Source organism: Apteryx rowi, unplaced genomic scaffold, assembly GCF_003343035.1.
Source record: "Apteryx rowi isolate R43461 unplaced genomic scaffold, aptRow1 scaffold_699, whole genome shotgun sequence".
NCBI lineage: Eukaryota > Metazoa > Chordata > Aves > Apterygiformes > Apterygidae > Apteryx > Apteryx rowi.
The window spans coordinates 169244-185027 of NW_020450981.1; the positions used below are offsets into that span (position 1 = coordinate 169244).

Genomic DNA, 15784 nt, shown 5'->3' on the forward strand with positions numbered 1-15784 from the left:
TAAAGCAGGTGACAAACCGGGGCAGAGTTTTGCAGTGTTTCTGGATTTGCACCTAGCATTATCCCTGCAGTAAATGACCAGCCTGATTTGCACCGATGAATGCTCTCAGGCAACAACATCTCCCCTGCAACTCCTCCCGCCACTGCTTTCGTGTGCCCGCTGCTGCTCCACAGGGTCCATCCCGCATCAAGAAAACAAACTGTTTTGAGAGAAAACCTCTTGGGCTCATTTCACCCTCCCTGCTGTAGTGAGAGGGACAGCAAAGGGAGGAAAGGTTGTTATTTTTCCACTAGGGTCAACATTTTCATGTCTGGGTCAGCAGAGAAAGGGGTGGAAAAGCCACGAAGAGGGACTGGGGGAGAGTTCGTAGAGGTGGTACCGAGCCTTTCTCCCTTTTTGTCCTCGCAGGTGATACTGTTCTGGTGCTGTGTCGTTCTGCGCCAGGGCTCCCCTCCCAGCTAACACACGTCTCCCGTCCCTCGTTAGGAAATGGACTCGAAGGTCTCTGAAGGTGGCCTGAACGTTACCCTCACCATCCGGCTGCTGATGCACGGCAAGGTAACGGGGGTATGGCGCATAGCTGCCTGCATTTCACCTGCTGCAGGCCACCTTGGGGAGGGTGTTTTCCTTACAGGAGTCAAGGAGGCAGCAGCTTCCTCTCCTGCTTCCAGTTCGGCTGTGCTCAGGTCCTGCCAGCCTGCTCAGCATCTCTGAAGCCTCAGGCTGGGCCTGTTAGCAGAGGAGCAGATACAGGGAGCTATTTCCACATGCAGAAGGGTTGAGCCATGCTGGCCTTGGCTTTTTGCAGACAACTCCCCTCTCTCCCAGGCATCTGCGCTTCGCCCGATCCCATTCCTCTTGCTTCCTCACCACATCTGGTGGGCTGCTGTGGGCCTGAGGAGGCACCAGGACAGCCTGTGTATGCGAGCTGCTGTTGAGTTGCTGTTTCCTCTGCCTATGAGGCCTCTTGACAAGTCACTTGGACTGCTCCAAAGCCACCTGCCCAAATGGCTTTGCATCCCCACAGTCTCGTGTACCTGTCAAGGTTCCAGTGCCTGCCCAGACAGGCACCACAGCAGCCCCAGCCATAGGTTCTCACTGCCCAGGCAGGACCAGGAGACACCTTCATTGAGGTCCCAACACCCCCGTAGAGCTCAGCTGAGATGGGGCTGGTTGGACATACTTTCCTTGCGATCTCAGCACTGGACTCCTGCTTGGGAGTGGTGGTTTTCCACCATCCCAGCGGAGGGGCGCTATCTCAGTCGGTATTTTGGGTACTCTTCTCCTCTGCAAAACAAGAACTGGGGAGATGGGGACAAGGACAAACCCTTAACAGGGCTTTTGTAGAAGGTTGCATCTCTCTCCCCCTTTCCAGCCACTGTTGCAGCATGCACTTTTCTTGCATTTGCCGCAGGAGCTGTGGCTGTGCTGACAGTCTCCACAGTACAGTGCTCATGGGCCTTCTCAGATACTTCCCCATCCGCCCTCCTGCTGTCCTTTAGCTAGGGACAGCACACATCAGTGACACTTAGTGTGTGCACCAGGTGTCTATTTTATAATGAGATTTGATTGGATTATCTTCACATCTTGTAATGTCATTCCCTTTGTGTCTGGCTTTTTTTCTAGGAAGTTGGGAGCATCATTGGAAAGGTAATGATATCTTTAAATGTGTATTTAGATGCTCCTTGAATTGCCTGCACTGTTTACTACCTGTGTTCTGATAGATGCTAATTATCTTTTTCCAAGATGTCCCTTCAAATGTTCCCTGTGCATGAGCTTATTGCTGTGTTTTCATGATGGAAATGTTAGGAGACCAACGGAGAGATCAAGGAGTGTTTCCCTTAAAAAAAAAAAAAAACTTACCTAGTGCCATTTTTAGCTGCTTCACTGTGGCTGCTAAGGCAGATGTTTATGATCATGTTGCCCCAATATGTTAATTACATACAATCATTAAGACAGATTAAGAAACATTACGGGAAACGGTTTAAACTCCATGGCACTTGCCTCTAAATGCCACCAAACAGCATTTAGCTTGTGCAGAAAGCTTCATGGGAGGCTCTGTTCTGTGGTGCCATTGATACTTGCTGCAGTATTTTGGAAAATCCTGACTGTATAGGACTGGTTTCCTAGTGTTTTTAAAAAGCAGGTTTATGGTGGCAAAGATTTGCTGCAAGAACACCTTCTTTTTTTTATGCTTGTGCCTAATTTTTCTTTTAGCCTGTCAGACCTGGAAAGATTCATAGTTTTACCTGCTTTATATCTGAATATAAAGATACTAGATCGCTCCAGATACTAGATGAAAAACAGGCCTTCCAAAGCACTCTAACGTGTCAGCTTTTCTGAACATTTGGCAGGTTTCTGAGGTTTTTCCGTGCTGTTTTTCTCCTAATAGGAAATTTAGAAAGGAAGATTGAAGCTACAGTTGTGCATTGCTAGCTATTTTGTCTATACAGTATCTTAAAGATATTGGAGCAGATCCCAAAGAGATGGGTTTATACTGTCAACTCTTGAGCCTACCTAGAAAATGCATCACGTGGGAATGGAGGGCTGTCCAAATGTTTGGTTGTGTGCTTCCAAGTCTGAGAGAAAGGTCTGAACATGTTCAGAAAGGTTGCTTTGAAGGTGAAACTTGACTTTTTACAATTGTATGTGTTTCTGTCTCTTTTCAGAAAGGCGAGACTGTGAAAAAGATGCGTGAGGAGGTGAGCAACCTTGACCTGTAAAACAATTTCTAAGACAAGCAGAGAGGAGTTGGAAGGACGGTGGGACTGTCCTGTCTGGGGAAGGTGCAGCATGGACAATTATTTGCCCCATAAAAGAATGTGTAGTAACTCACGGGTTCAGTCTTAATGTAAGGAAAAGAAAGCAGGCTGCACAGCAGTAAAATTTCAGCTGTCCCCAGAGCTCTTTTGTCCATTTTTCTGCTCTCCATGCTCTAGCAAACTTCTACTACGTTTAATGGGAATTTTCCAGAGCTAAGAACTCGATATTAATGAAACAGTAAAATGAACTTACTTGCAAGATACATGAGTTTGTCTAAGACTGTTGTGTCTTTAGATACTAAAGGGTTTTCATACCAGTGGGAAACACTCTTTTTAAAAGCAGCGCTCCCATGAGCCAATCTTGTCTTGATTTTGTGGTTTTGCCTTGCAGTAAGAGAGATCCAAAGCAGGTATTTGGAAATCCTTTCTGAGGGTTAGGATAAGGCAGCACTGGAATGTATCTTTGGGGGCAGGTGTGGGATCTAAATTGCTGGAAGTTTTTAAGATTAGACAGGATATTGTGAGACTGGCACTGGTGATGCCCACAGAACAACAGAACAACTTGCTCCCAGGCCTTCTGGGGCTCTCTGAGCTTCTGCTTTTGTGCGCTGAGCCTTCCCAGGCCTGGGCAGGATCAGACCCAATGAAATAACTGTACATTCCTGATGGTTGCTTGGCTGTGAATGTTTGAGGGCTCCTCTTTTCTTTCTAGAGTGGAGCAAGAATCAACATCTCAGAGGGGAACTGCCCAGAGCGAATTGTGACCATCACAGGCCCCACTGATGCCATCTTCAAGGCTTTTGCCATGATTGCTTACAAATTTGAGGAGGTGAGAAATGTGAGCCCTCTCCCCCAGGAGAGCAGAGGAAAAGGAGCAAAGGTCTGCATCCAGCTGAGATGGCCTACTGGGCTAGCAGAGCTAAAGTGTGCCTGCTGCAGTGGTCAGCCATGCAGACACACCTGGTTACCTCCAGCCCATCTGTGCCTGGTTGGACTAGGTTACAACCTCACAAACAACCTCAGTGCAAAACCTTTTACTTAGTCCAGGCATCTCTAGCTAAGCAAGACCTGAGCTTCAAGGCACTGTCCCAGAGATCTTGCAGTTAATTTCAGGCAATCCAGAAAGACAGAGGGAAAACGTGTCCTAAACGTTTGTAGGCTCAAAATAACTTAGTTCATCATCACAGTGATGGCTGACTGTTTCCTGGCTGGAACATATTTGCACAAGGGAGAATATATCAAAATGGCTGTGGATTTGCAGATGCTCTTTAACTGCTTCTTGCAGCCCTTTAGAATCATAATTTCTTGTGAAAAAAAAACAGAGATGTGCTGCAGCATTATCCTATGATGCTTGTGAATGAAGAAGTTTTAGTGGGACTGTGCCGGGGGAGAGAGGGTTCAAGTGACACTGTTGCACTGACAGAAATGCTGTTTACCCCCTCCTCCTTGAGTTAATCCACCAACTCGCTCAGTATCATGCTGGAGGAAGTCCCCAAAGAAGCCACCAAACAGGGCAATGCTGTCTGTAGAGCATCTACATGAGCATGTAGAACAGCTATGGACAGAAAGCAGCCAGCGTTTGGTGACACCTCTTTACTGGCATGTGGTCAGATAAGGAGGACTGATTTGCTGTGTTCTTCTTTCTCCAGGACATAACCAACTCAATGAGCAACAGCACTGCTACCAGTAAACCTCCAGTGACTCTGAGACTGGTCGTGCCAGCTAGCCAGTGTGGCTCACTGATCGGCAAAGGAGGCTCCAAGATCAAGGAAATCAGGGAGGTAAATCAGATCTGTTTTACCTATTGCATGTAATCACAGCTCCTTAGATATGATCTGCAACCAAGGGGGAGCCCTGGAAAGGGGGATCTTCACGCAGCCAGCATCGTGAGCCACGTTGCTTCCCAGGACAGTCCTGCTGATGTAGGAGTAAGGACACGGTTTTCGTTCCTCAGGGCCTAGCACATAAGCGCTTGGGCTCCTGTGCGTGCTGGCAGGCTGCTGTGCCTGACCTAGCACAGGGCAGTTGCTGCTTGCTGGAGGTGCGAAGCGCTGAAGCTGGAGCTGACTGCAAGTAAAGGGACTGTTGGGCTTTTCCATTCTTGCAGCTGCCTCGGTTGAAATTTGGGATTTCTCCTTCTCTCTCTTTCTGTCTCCAGTCCACAGGCGCTCAGGTTCAAGTGGCGGGGGACATGCTGCCCAACTCCACGGAGCGGGCAGTGACAATCTCGGGGACACCCGACGCAATTATCCAGTGTGTCAAACAGATCTGTGTGGTGATGCTGGAGGTACAGTCTGTAACAAAGGGGGTAAAGTATATAGGAAAAAAATCACCTGCCACCACAACAGTGCTGAAAGCTGTGGAGCGTGTCTCTGTTATTGTTCACCACTTGTTATCGGACCACTCTCATTTCCTGGTACCTTTATTTTAAAATCCACCCTGTGTGTTTCCCCTGCTGTGTTCATATATTATTTCTAGAGTCCTGAGCTGGAAATCTTCTTGGTAGGGTACCCAAAAGGAGACTGTTTGTTTTGCAGTGCAGGGTTATCTTCAGGAGTGAGGAGTCTTGGAGGACGCTACACAGGCTCTGCCAACCTTAGCCTAATGGACACAGCAGCATGGAGGATGCCGTAGGAAGAAGATAGAGATTGCATTGAGTCCTGTGAAACCCTTGGGTGTTGGCTTCTTCTAAACAGGGCTCCTGGTGCCCCACAAGGCTGGGGCTGACTTGTGACTGGGAGGAGGCCAGCACGTCCTCTGTGCTTGAGGAAGCCAGGAGAGTAGCTGTGGTGCAGAGAGCACAGAAGGAGGAGAGCTGAGAGCATGAAAAGAAAACCTGGGCACAGGGTCCAAGGCTCCAGTGAGGGCAGAGCAGGAAAATATGTTGAGAAAGGCTGGTGAAAAGCAGGGCCCATGGGAACAGTAGAGTGCGTGGATGTGTGTCCAAGGTGCTGTTTTCTGGAAGAAATGCTGGTGGGCAGAGCTTGAAGATCTCTGCAAGAGAGACATGCTGCTGTATCAATGACTTATGGCCAGGAACAACCCCAGCCATGTGCCCCAAATACATGTTTGTCATCTCGGAGGAGAGAAAGTCCAAGAGGAAACTATGTGGGACAGTGACAACCACCCGTCCCAGTGCTGCCCAAAGGTGGATGGACAGCAAGCCCATCTGCTTTGCTGTGCAGTCCAGCCCAGTCATCACTGCCCCTTTCGTGGCAGGTAGGAGCACATTTACTGCTGCAAGAGCTTTGAATGAGGAATCCAAGGCTTCATGGAGATGAAACAAAACCAAACACAAGCAACTTCTAGTTAACAGGGCATGGCCAAAAAGGAATTGTTATTTATGATGTTATCAACCAGTGCTGGTAGCAATGCTCACACTAATACACTGTACTGCTAGAGAAGCGCAATTTTAGTTGTGCCATCTGGGTACTGGCATGAATCCAGATAATGCTGTGGATCGCAGCAGAGATGACCAGAACTCCAGACCTGCCCCAGGGGATGCTTGCAGTCTCACTGATCAAAACAGGAGTTGCTGGTTCTCTGTACTGCTCAGCAATGGGAAGGAAAAATAAAACCCATGAATTTTCTTGCAGTCTGAAATCTGGAAAGTCCCTTGACTTTAACAGTTCCCAGAGATGCTCCTTATAATGTCTATGTCATAGATTATCTTAGCAGAAAAATTCTCACTCAGCACCTCTAAAATTTGTAATACAATGAAAGAAAAAAACAGATTTGTGATTATGCATGCTGTGCTTTGGTCATACAACTTTCCTACAGACTAATATTTCATATGAAGATTTGAATATGTTGATGTGTAGAAGAATGTATAGAAGAATAAAGAATTTTCTGCAAAATAATATAAACACATAATTTATACTGCCTACTATTATATATTAGTAATAACTGAACTGTTTCACTGATGGTTAGATTCAGAAGGATTTGCTCTGAAATCTCCCATTTAAGAGAAAATGGACACAGAGATAACTTTGGTGAGAAGATATAATACATCATGCAGATGTCGACACGTGGACTACAACTTCTGCTGTGACTTATCCACAGGCTACAGCATCAAAGAGGAAAATGTCCTGGCAAACAAGAGCGGTGCTGCCCCAAGGCACTTTGCCAGAGGAGAAAGGGGTGTGAATATGTACAGCTCAGTGCCTGCGCTGTTGTTATCTGCCTGCTGAGTCAAATAAGGAGTTTCCAATGTGCAGTATTAGAATAAGATCTCTAGAAATGTAGTTGTTGCCATCTGAGGGTTGTTTCCAGCCTCTTGCAGGACACAAATTAYCCACTTGCCCTAGTGAATAGAGCACCCTCCAGAGCTCGGTACTCTGGGCAAAGCAATCACTGCTGCTTGAACTGGCACCCATGGGGCACAGCGGGTCTTGGCTGCAGTGACAGCACTTTGCAGTGTTCATAACACATCAAGGCATGTGCCAGCTTGGATAGTCAGAAACCAAACCAAGCAGTAAAAGCTTTCCAGCACCTTACGGGGTCTCTACAGGAAATTTTGAGGAAGCCTCAAGTCTAGGCTATGAGCATCAGTTCAGAGCAAAGGCGAGGGAAGCAGCTGAGGTCAAGGAAGTGTTTCAGTGTGCCGTGTGTTGGCAAGGGGATTCTTGTATCCAAGGATGTCCTTTTCTCCACTAAATGACAATTTCCCATGTGTCCTCCTGTCTAGAAACACTGTTCACCTGGTGTGGGTGTTGCTTGTGCGTGGTGGCCCACGCTCCGTCGGGTGCTTTCTAATGCTCTTTTTGCCACTGTTTCAGGAAAGCTGTTCTAATGTTCTCTCTCCCTCTCCTTGTCCCTTTTCCTAGTCCCCACCAAAAGGTGCCACCATTCCCTACCGCCCAAAGCCCGCCTCCACCCCTGTCATTTTTGCAGGTGGTCAGGTAAGAGCCGACCCGCTTGCAGCCTCCACTGCCAACCTCAGCCTTTTACTGCAGCACCAGCCGCTGCCCGTTAGTGCACTCAGGTTTCTTGCCTTCTGACTTGCATGGTATCATCCCATCCATTTCGTGCCATGACAGATGGACTGAAAGCTCTTTGCAGAACCGCTGGGAGTTTGCAACCCCAGACACCCGGCTTAGCTCCTCTGCTTGTTGCTGGAGAGTAAGAAAAGGGCTGGCCTGGGGAAAGAGTCATCAACTCCACTGTGCACTCATGTATTTGTATGCCTTGTAGGAAATGGCTGGAGACAGCACACAGGTTTTAATGTGGCCTGGGGAAACCTGTTGTTTCAGATGACTTTGTGTGCTCTAAGTATTAATATTGCAAGTATTCACACCCCTGTGAGTACTGGTTATAATTTTTTCTTTGGCTTGCTTTTACTTTATTATATCCAAATTCAGTACTTGCTGACCTGTATGAAAGTGGGGAAAAAAAAAATCATTGTAGAACGAGAGACCATGAACATGCTCCCGCAGTGGCTGCCAGGTTTTTTTATTTTCTGGCATCTCTCCTTTGCATAGTTGTAACTGAACAGAGATAGGAAGCCTTTCCAGGATGGTGCTGAGTGCCTCTGTTCCTGGCGGTGTCCATGAAAGGGTTGTTCCCTGTCACTGGTGCTCAGCCCAGCTCAGTGGTGCTTCCTAACAACCATCTTCAGGCTAACCTCCACTGCAAAGATTGGCCTCATATGTGTCTGTGGGAGAGCCTGCATTACATTGCCTTCAGTTGCATTATGCAGTGGGTAAACCTGACTAAAAACAAGGCTTGCAGTTATGATGCAGTATTTCTAATAACCCTTGGGAAGTGAGAACACATTTCTGTGTACAGAATAACCATCAGCTTCCATAGCACGTGCATGCAACACAGGCCAGAAGTTTGCACATGGCATGTGTTCCTGGTTGATGACACTCCTTTCGGTTAAGATAATTAATATGTGATTTGCTTAAGACATGCATCAGGAATGGGTTTAAAGTGTTTAGCTGAAAAGCAATGTAAGGTTAGCTGTGACCTCACGTGTGTCACTGTGATCTTCCCTAATGCAAGCCAGGAATGCTTTCTGAACCTGGATGACCACCCCTGGTCTGGGAGAGGCCTGAGGCAGAGAGGTCCTGAGGTCAATACCCCAAAATTGCACTCACTTAGTGAGAGAAAAGCATAAACCAAATTTGAGATGGATGATTTGTGAAATAAGTGCACATAAACAGATGGCAGCTTTTAAAAAGAGGACTTTAATCATTCTTTTTTTCTATCTAATCTAATTGCCTCTCCTTGTAATCAAAGTCATGTCCATAGATGCTCCAAGTGCTGTAGGACATGAGTATCTAATCAGACGGTGCTTTTACAGGAGCTCCAATAGACATGTAGAGCCATATCTGGGAGACAAGTGGAGACCAACTAGAGACACACAGTCTGATTTTCAGGAAAAACAAGCGCCAGCATGTTCATTGACTTCAAGTCAAGTCCCGAGCTCCTGGTGTGTCTGACTCTAGTTGTTTCTGTCTGGATTGAGAAGCCCCTAAATTGCTTCCTCTCCTCCACGCCCAAGAGCTCTCTGAATACAGGCATTGGCAGCCAGCATTTTCCTTTGCATTAGCTATGCCTCCGACTAATGCCTTCCAGAGTAATACTGTATGAGCTATTTTGTTTCTCCCAAACCATAATAAATAGCAGAAGGGCAAACTGCATATAGAAACACATGACCAAAATACATGCTATTTCTAGCAGAGTGCTGAAGTAGCATCTCTTAGTCATTACCAGCCACCAGAATTGGGATGAGTGTGCCATTTGGTCTGAGCAGCCGTCCTGAAAAAGAGCTTTGAGTCCAACTGTTTGATGAACTGTATCTTCTCAAAAGGGAGAGTAAGATGGATATAATTTTTCTCCTGCTGTTAAATGGTTGGTGTCTTGCACAGAAGTGATGTCAGAGAAAGATCAGACCTTCCAGAAATAAGAGCTCTTCCTTTGTCCTCTCAGTCAGCACTGTTGAGTCCTTTGGGTCTGACTGATAGGTGACATGGAGTGGACCGGTTTTCCTGCCCCACACAGAGGATACCAGGTTATGCATAGGCTATGTTGCAAGGTATTTGCAGCTCCTTTTGTCTTTGAATTCCTGGCAGCTCTTCTGTGCATGGCGTGTTTCTCAGTCGTCAGCATCCAGGCCTTGTGCCAGGGAGCCCCGGGGCCTATGAGCAGCCATGTTGGTAGCCTCGAGGAGATTTTTTTCAGGGAGTGATGGAGGGGGTTAAACCTGCAGGAAGGTAGGAAGCTGCACATAAGTTAACCAGAGGGATGTAGTGACTGATGGCAATCTCCAAATTGCTCAGCCATACAGGCTGAGGTTCCTATTTAAAATGTTAGTGTTTGCAGCAAGTGAGACCCAGGCAGCGTAGGAGCCATGTTTGTGCTACAGGTTGGTGCTGCTGGAGTTTCTGTTGCATCTGTCCAAGACACCTTCCTGCCTTTAATTAATTTTTTGTAATTGCACAGAGTTGTGGCTAGCATTTTAATCAGCAGAACACCCTGAAGAGGCTAGGTGTTTATCGGAGACATTGTCATTGGTGTTATGCGTGCTGTGGTGCTCCCTGTCGCTGCGTAATTGCTGCAACCTCTGCAGAACAATGCACACATGCCCCTAACCATACAGCGTGGTTTTAGAGCCTTTGTAAACTCCACCTCTACTTAGTGGCAGCCGGGCACAGGAAACTGAACAAAACATAGTCTGCCCCCAACAAACCAAAGACCAAATTAAACTGCCAGGAAACCTGAACTTTTTAGAGCACCCTCTGTCATGGGTGCTGGCAGGCAGCAGGACTGCCATTTCTGTGCATGGAGGTTTGCTGCCTTCCTTCTCCAGGCTTTCAGGGAGTATCCTTTACACTAAACACTTCGTTGTTTCCAAATGATGCTGCAGTTTCCAAGCGGTTCAGAGATTTTTCCTTTGTAATTCTTTGCTATCTTTACTCTCCCTTTATAAAGTGTTATCCATCTTCTATACCATTTCTTTGGGAATCATCTGAATAATGTGTCAACTAGCAAGATATATTTTGTTAACTGGTAAAATCCAAAATACTGGACGTTCTAGCGTCTGGCTCTTTACCTGCAACGGTGCTTATTTTCAGGGTATTTACAGAGGTGAAAGGATTGCTACAAATAATGGTAAAAATAAACAAACTGCCCAACAAACATCTGCATGGATGTGTTAATTATAAATGGCGAAATGCATTGCAGTGCAGACAGCCTGTCCCTAACCCCTCTCCCACATTGTAGGGGCACTGGTAAGACATAAGTAACATACTGCCCAGCTGGCTTTCTGCATGGGAATGTATTTCTCCCCAAAAGAGTATTGGAGTATATGTGTAGATTTAAAGTGTGTTAACAGTAATGCACCTTAAAATATGGAGGGAATCACCACTGCTGCCTTATTTTCTAGGATGCTGAGATCAAGTTTATGTGCAAAGGGCAGTGGTGATGTAATCATGCAGCAGAGAATGGCCTGCTAATTCTGATTTGATGGATATCTTCAGTACAGGAGAGCACAATAACAACCTTATCGTTCGACTCCATGCAGTTTGGGGACTTTTAAATAGCTGAACTTTCTTTTCAAAAAGAGCTCAAGCCCTTCAGGATGTGTGGCTGGGTAGCTTGGCATACTCTCAGTTTGATTGGAGAAGTACATCTCCATCGTTGTGGTGGAAGTTATCCAAGGACTTTCTGGCTCAGTGAATTTTACTGGCATTCACTGCAGCATGGAGGGGGGATCTTCACCTGGGATAGCCGGGGAGGTGTGCAGGGCATCTGCTTGCTGCACAGGGGAAAGTACTGCCCTCATCCCCTTCAGTGTCAAAACTCAACCTTCATCCTTGACAGCTGGTGATGGCAACAGCTATTTAATTATATTCAATCAATGGACACGCCTGCATGCAGAGGGCTGAAAGATGTGTGATCCAGTCATGGGATTTGTGCCGTGAAGTCCGCCTTTTAGGCAGATTCTTTTTGGTGTCGCAATGCCCGTTTCCCATAGAGCACTCTGTGAATCGCTGAAATCCCACGCTCTGTTTTCTGTAGCAGAGCAGTCTGAGATGAGAAGTTGCCTGCTTTTCACCAGGCAACTTGAAGTGCTGGTGCAGACGGCAGTGACAGCACAGGGTCCTGGGCAGAGCAAGGTGGGGACGTGGTTTTCTGTTTCGTTCATGCATTAACAGCTTTCCCTCATGTTAGATAGCAAAGGAGAAAAGCACAGGGATGACAGTCCCAGCGGAGACACAGGGCTTAGCCATGTAGTCCTGCCAGCTCTAATAACATACATTTTTCTTTTGCAGGCCTATACAATTCAGGGACAATACGCTATTCCACACCCGGATGTGAGTTTTACCCTAATTTTTCTTATACCCTTTTATGTCACCTGCATGCTACTGTTAATTAATATAATATTAATATTAGAAAATAATATTAATAGCATATTTTCAAAGTTACTGGCCGTGTGTAGTATCTGTAATACCTTGAATAGCCTTTTAACCTGTTAGTGCTAAACTTTATTAATTCTGAGGACTTGGCCTGATGCTAAATTATTTGCATTGTTCAGTGCTATCCCTTTGTTATCACACAATCCATATTCTATGCATTTTGTGCCTCAAAATGGTCAAAACAAGCAAAGAAAAAAAACCTTTCCTTTCTATTTCCCCCCATCTCCCTAAGTGTTGGTAACCCAATGACTTATTCAGGTGCTGAGTGTCTTCTGGTCTTCTCAAAGGAGGCTATTTCACTTTCTGAGCACTGCTGGTCTCTCACAAGCTGGCATCTAACTGAATGTGTCCTTTTTCGTACTGCAAAAAGGGCATCCAAGTCTAGTAATGCTCAATTATTTCCCTTCTTTCTGGATTAATTGTTGCTTTAGACTGGAGAGTGGCTTTACAGTCCAGCTGTTCAAGATGTGCAACTTCTTGTTCTGTGATGAAGAGGGTGAGATTGTCCTACCACTGTCTTGTATGTGGTACCCAAGGCAGACCTGGTGCTTTCTGATGCCTCCTACTTTCGTTATGAGTTTGGTGGGATGGGGGAGAAACAAGAGGTTTAGAGACGCATTAATTCCTAGTTGAAGTTGAGGTAGGAGGACATGTCTTTTTTGTGGTCCTTTCCAGGGTGACTCGAATGCAGATGTTTAAGCTGTGCAAGCTGTTATCTGCTTCTCCCTGAAAGAAGGGAGGGAAAGAGGGATGAGTACAGCACTGATCTGCAGTACTCGTCCATGCTGGATCTCACCTCACTGACCGCTCTGTGTGTCCCTGGAGGAACCAGACCAAAGCTCAAAGGAGAGGTGACCTGCAGCAGGGCCACTCAATCAGGGGCAAATCCATAGCACTCATTCCTCCCTCTCTGCTTTCATGTGAAAATAGCATCGCCAGCACACAGAGAGAGGACAGGTCATGCCATGCTGGGCAAGGAGTATGGGGCAGGGGCAGTGACGGAGCTTTTTCTCTCATAGACAAAGTGTCTTAAGGCAAGGTGAACGATGGCTCCAAAAGCTCCAGCATCAATGAGGAGATGCTGCCGCTCAGGAAGGTCGTTCCAGCGACCTTTCTACAGTGAATCTGCCACCCTCAAACACAGGGGCTGACAGGAGAGGCCCTGGGGGGGGATGTGCTGCAGCTCGTACGCTTTCGTGACAGGGAGCTGTTTGCCAGCACAGCCATTTCCACTCTCCTAACCCAGGGAGTACTGCAGTCACCTGTTTGCTTTCTGTGACCTTCAGAAGGAGAAAACATCTGGGCGGGTGATTTGCTGAGGTTGGGCCAGGCTGCAGGATGCTTGGAGGTGGATGGGGACAGGCCTGTCACAGGGGTGGTCAATAGGAAGGAGTGGGGCTGGTTGGCGTTTGCTGAGCTGCCCGTTCTCAGCACCAGCTAATACTCTATGAGGAAGTGAGGGACCTGGGCCAGTGAACTTCTTGTTGCTTGTGCTTCTGACGGCACATTGCTGCCCTCCCATCAGCGAAGCACCAGCAGGACATCAGTCGCCCTCCATTTGACAGCTGTCTCGTTGGGTTTGGCTTTCTGTCATCCTGGGAGGGGACATCACAGACACAGTCTCTGCTGCATCTAGCACTCCTTTACGTGAAGACAAATGCCATTCACACTTCAAGCGGAGCTGGATTTGGTTCTTGCTCAAATCCCCCTGCTCGTTGGGTGTCTCAGGAATGACAGGGTGGGTTAGGGAAACACAGAACATTTCAGAATAGGGCAAGTAGGAAATGAATGCTGGCATATCTCTGCGTAAAAACACTGATAGAAATAGAAAACTAGTCTATTTTAAAGGATGGAAAACAGCAAAGAAATAAAACACCAGCAACTCCTTGCTGGCAGCATAAAAGTGGAGGTTTTCAGTGCCTGGATGTCAGGAAGACAACTGCTCAGCTTCTGTAATTTGTCACAGCTGCTGAGGGATGGTTGACAAATGCTGAGGAGCTCTTGGAAAAAGCTGGGATTTTCTAAATGTCTTGGACTAAGGAGAAAAAATCCAGAGCAGCCCAATGCAGAAGCCCCTTTCCACTGACATCTGTGAAGATCACTGGATCTTCAGTGAGAACAGAGCACAAAAAGCCGCTCTGCGGGTGCCAGATAATTGTAAATTATGTGGTCTGGGTGGAAAGACCTCACCATAAATCTTACACACTTAAAGAATTTGACATGGTTTGGTATTTCCCTTTCTGATGGGCAAGTTGGGTATTAAATCATTTGATTACTTCTTGCATTATTGAGAACTAGGCAAAGCTGTCTGATATAAACACATGCTTCCCATGATGTTAATGGAAATGATTAGAAGTTATATTTGCTCTGCAGGGTAAATTTTGTTCTTAGCAGCAGTGATTTCACCCACTCTAACGGAGGACAGAATTTGGCTTTCCATGGGACTCCAGTACATGTATTTTGGTATACCAGCCTGGTATAATTGTTGATAAGAAATATTTTTATTTGTGCATTTCGTTCTTGCTCCCTAAGTAAAACATAAATACATATGACTGTATATTTAGCGAGGGCAAATCAATATGTTCTTTGTCCCGGTTTTGCTTTTCAATCAGTGGCATTAGAGTGTTTTCCTTGTTATTATACTCCTCTGTTTCATAGGAATGAAAAACATTATGGTACACATAGTGCTGGGGCAATATTTATGCTTTAGTCAGTGCTGGAAAAACAGTATCTGTGTCTTGTTGGCTACACTCTGGCCTGCTCCCATCAGATTTGCTGAGACTTGGAAAAAGTTGTTTGTATAAGGGCCACATGTTCCCTCCTTACTCTCATAGCTCTCTCATAAGAATCTGTCATTTTAAATACTGCTCAGTAATGAAATCCATCTTGAACAAATTCTTAAGGTTTTGTCCTTGCTCTTGCAGATATTTGTGTTTAAATGGATCCTTTTTGTAGATTCTGCAACAAACTCATGACTGTGGAATGGGCAGGATTTCAAACGCCACAACTAAAATCTGAGTTCCTGTCTTCATTTTCTCCCTTGGGCAAAACCCATCCAGGTCAGTGGGAATGTTGCCTCATGAGAGGCTTCAGGATTGCCCTAGGTACTCAGCCCCCATATGGGATATGACACGTAAGCTACCTGCCCTTGTTAAATTTGCAGGGGCAGACGGAAGGACAGCCTGTGGCAGCAGGGAGTCGGAAGGCGTTGGGGCATGGAATAGATGTTGAACAGAGGAACCTCCCTGCACCAGGGAATTGCAGCGTGCACACTCGTGGGTATGAGTCGGACTGGCAGCTGATGAGATGTGACCAGGCATTTTTGTGGGTGCCTAGTGATGCTCTACATGTTCATATGTTGATAGAAAGCAGTACTCTCTGGTACCTTGCAGCATTGCCAATGGGGTAACTCACCTTTGGTGGTACGAGGAACCAAAGTTTGAGAAAATGCTCTTGGGTCTTCGCTTCTAGCTTTTTCCAGCCTGTCAGGAAACAGGAGAGGGTGTTTTATGCAGTGCAAGCATTCATGTGGCAGCTTTTACTGTAATGCCTAGACGTAGCAATCCTCTCTTTCTGTGCAGCTATTTTTCATTGCTGTCA

At 46.4% G+C, this 15784-nt stretch overlaps 1 protein-coding gene across 8 annotated transcripts in view; it reads left to right on the top strand.

Moving 5' to 3' along the window:
- Positions 1 to 489: 489 nt before the first annotated feature.
- Positions 490 to 15784, top strand: part of PCBP3 (poly(rC) binding protein 3) — a 31076-nt gene continuing 15781 nt past the window's right edge. For 4 of the 8 annotated variants that reach the window (XM_026086515.1, XM_026086517.1, XM_026086516.1 and 1 more), the window contains exons 1-8: positions 490 to 558; positions 1627 to 1650; positions 2670 to 2702; positions 3475 to 3591; positions 4412 to 4543; positions 4921 to 5049; positions 7589 to 7663; positions 12041 to 12082. In XM_026086515.1, coding sequence (XP_025942300.1) covers positions 490 to 558; positions 1627 to 1650; positions 2670 to 2702; positions 3475 to 3591; positions 4412 to 4543; positions 4921 to 5049; positions 7589 to 7663; positions 12041 to 12082 — 621 coding nt within the window. Of the gene's footprint in view, positions 559 to 1626; positions 1651 to 2669; positions 2703 to 3474; positions 3592 to 4411; positions 4544 to 4920; positions 5050 to 7588; positions 7733 to 12040; positions 12083 to 15784 lie in introns of all 8 variants that reach the window. The other 4 variants (XM_026086511.1, XM_026086512.1, XM_026086514.1 and 1 more) reach the window with 2 other exon arrangements.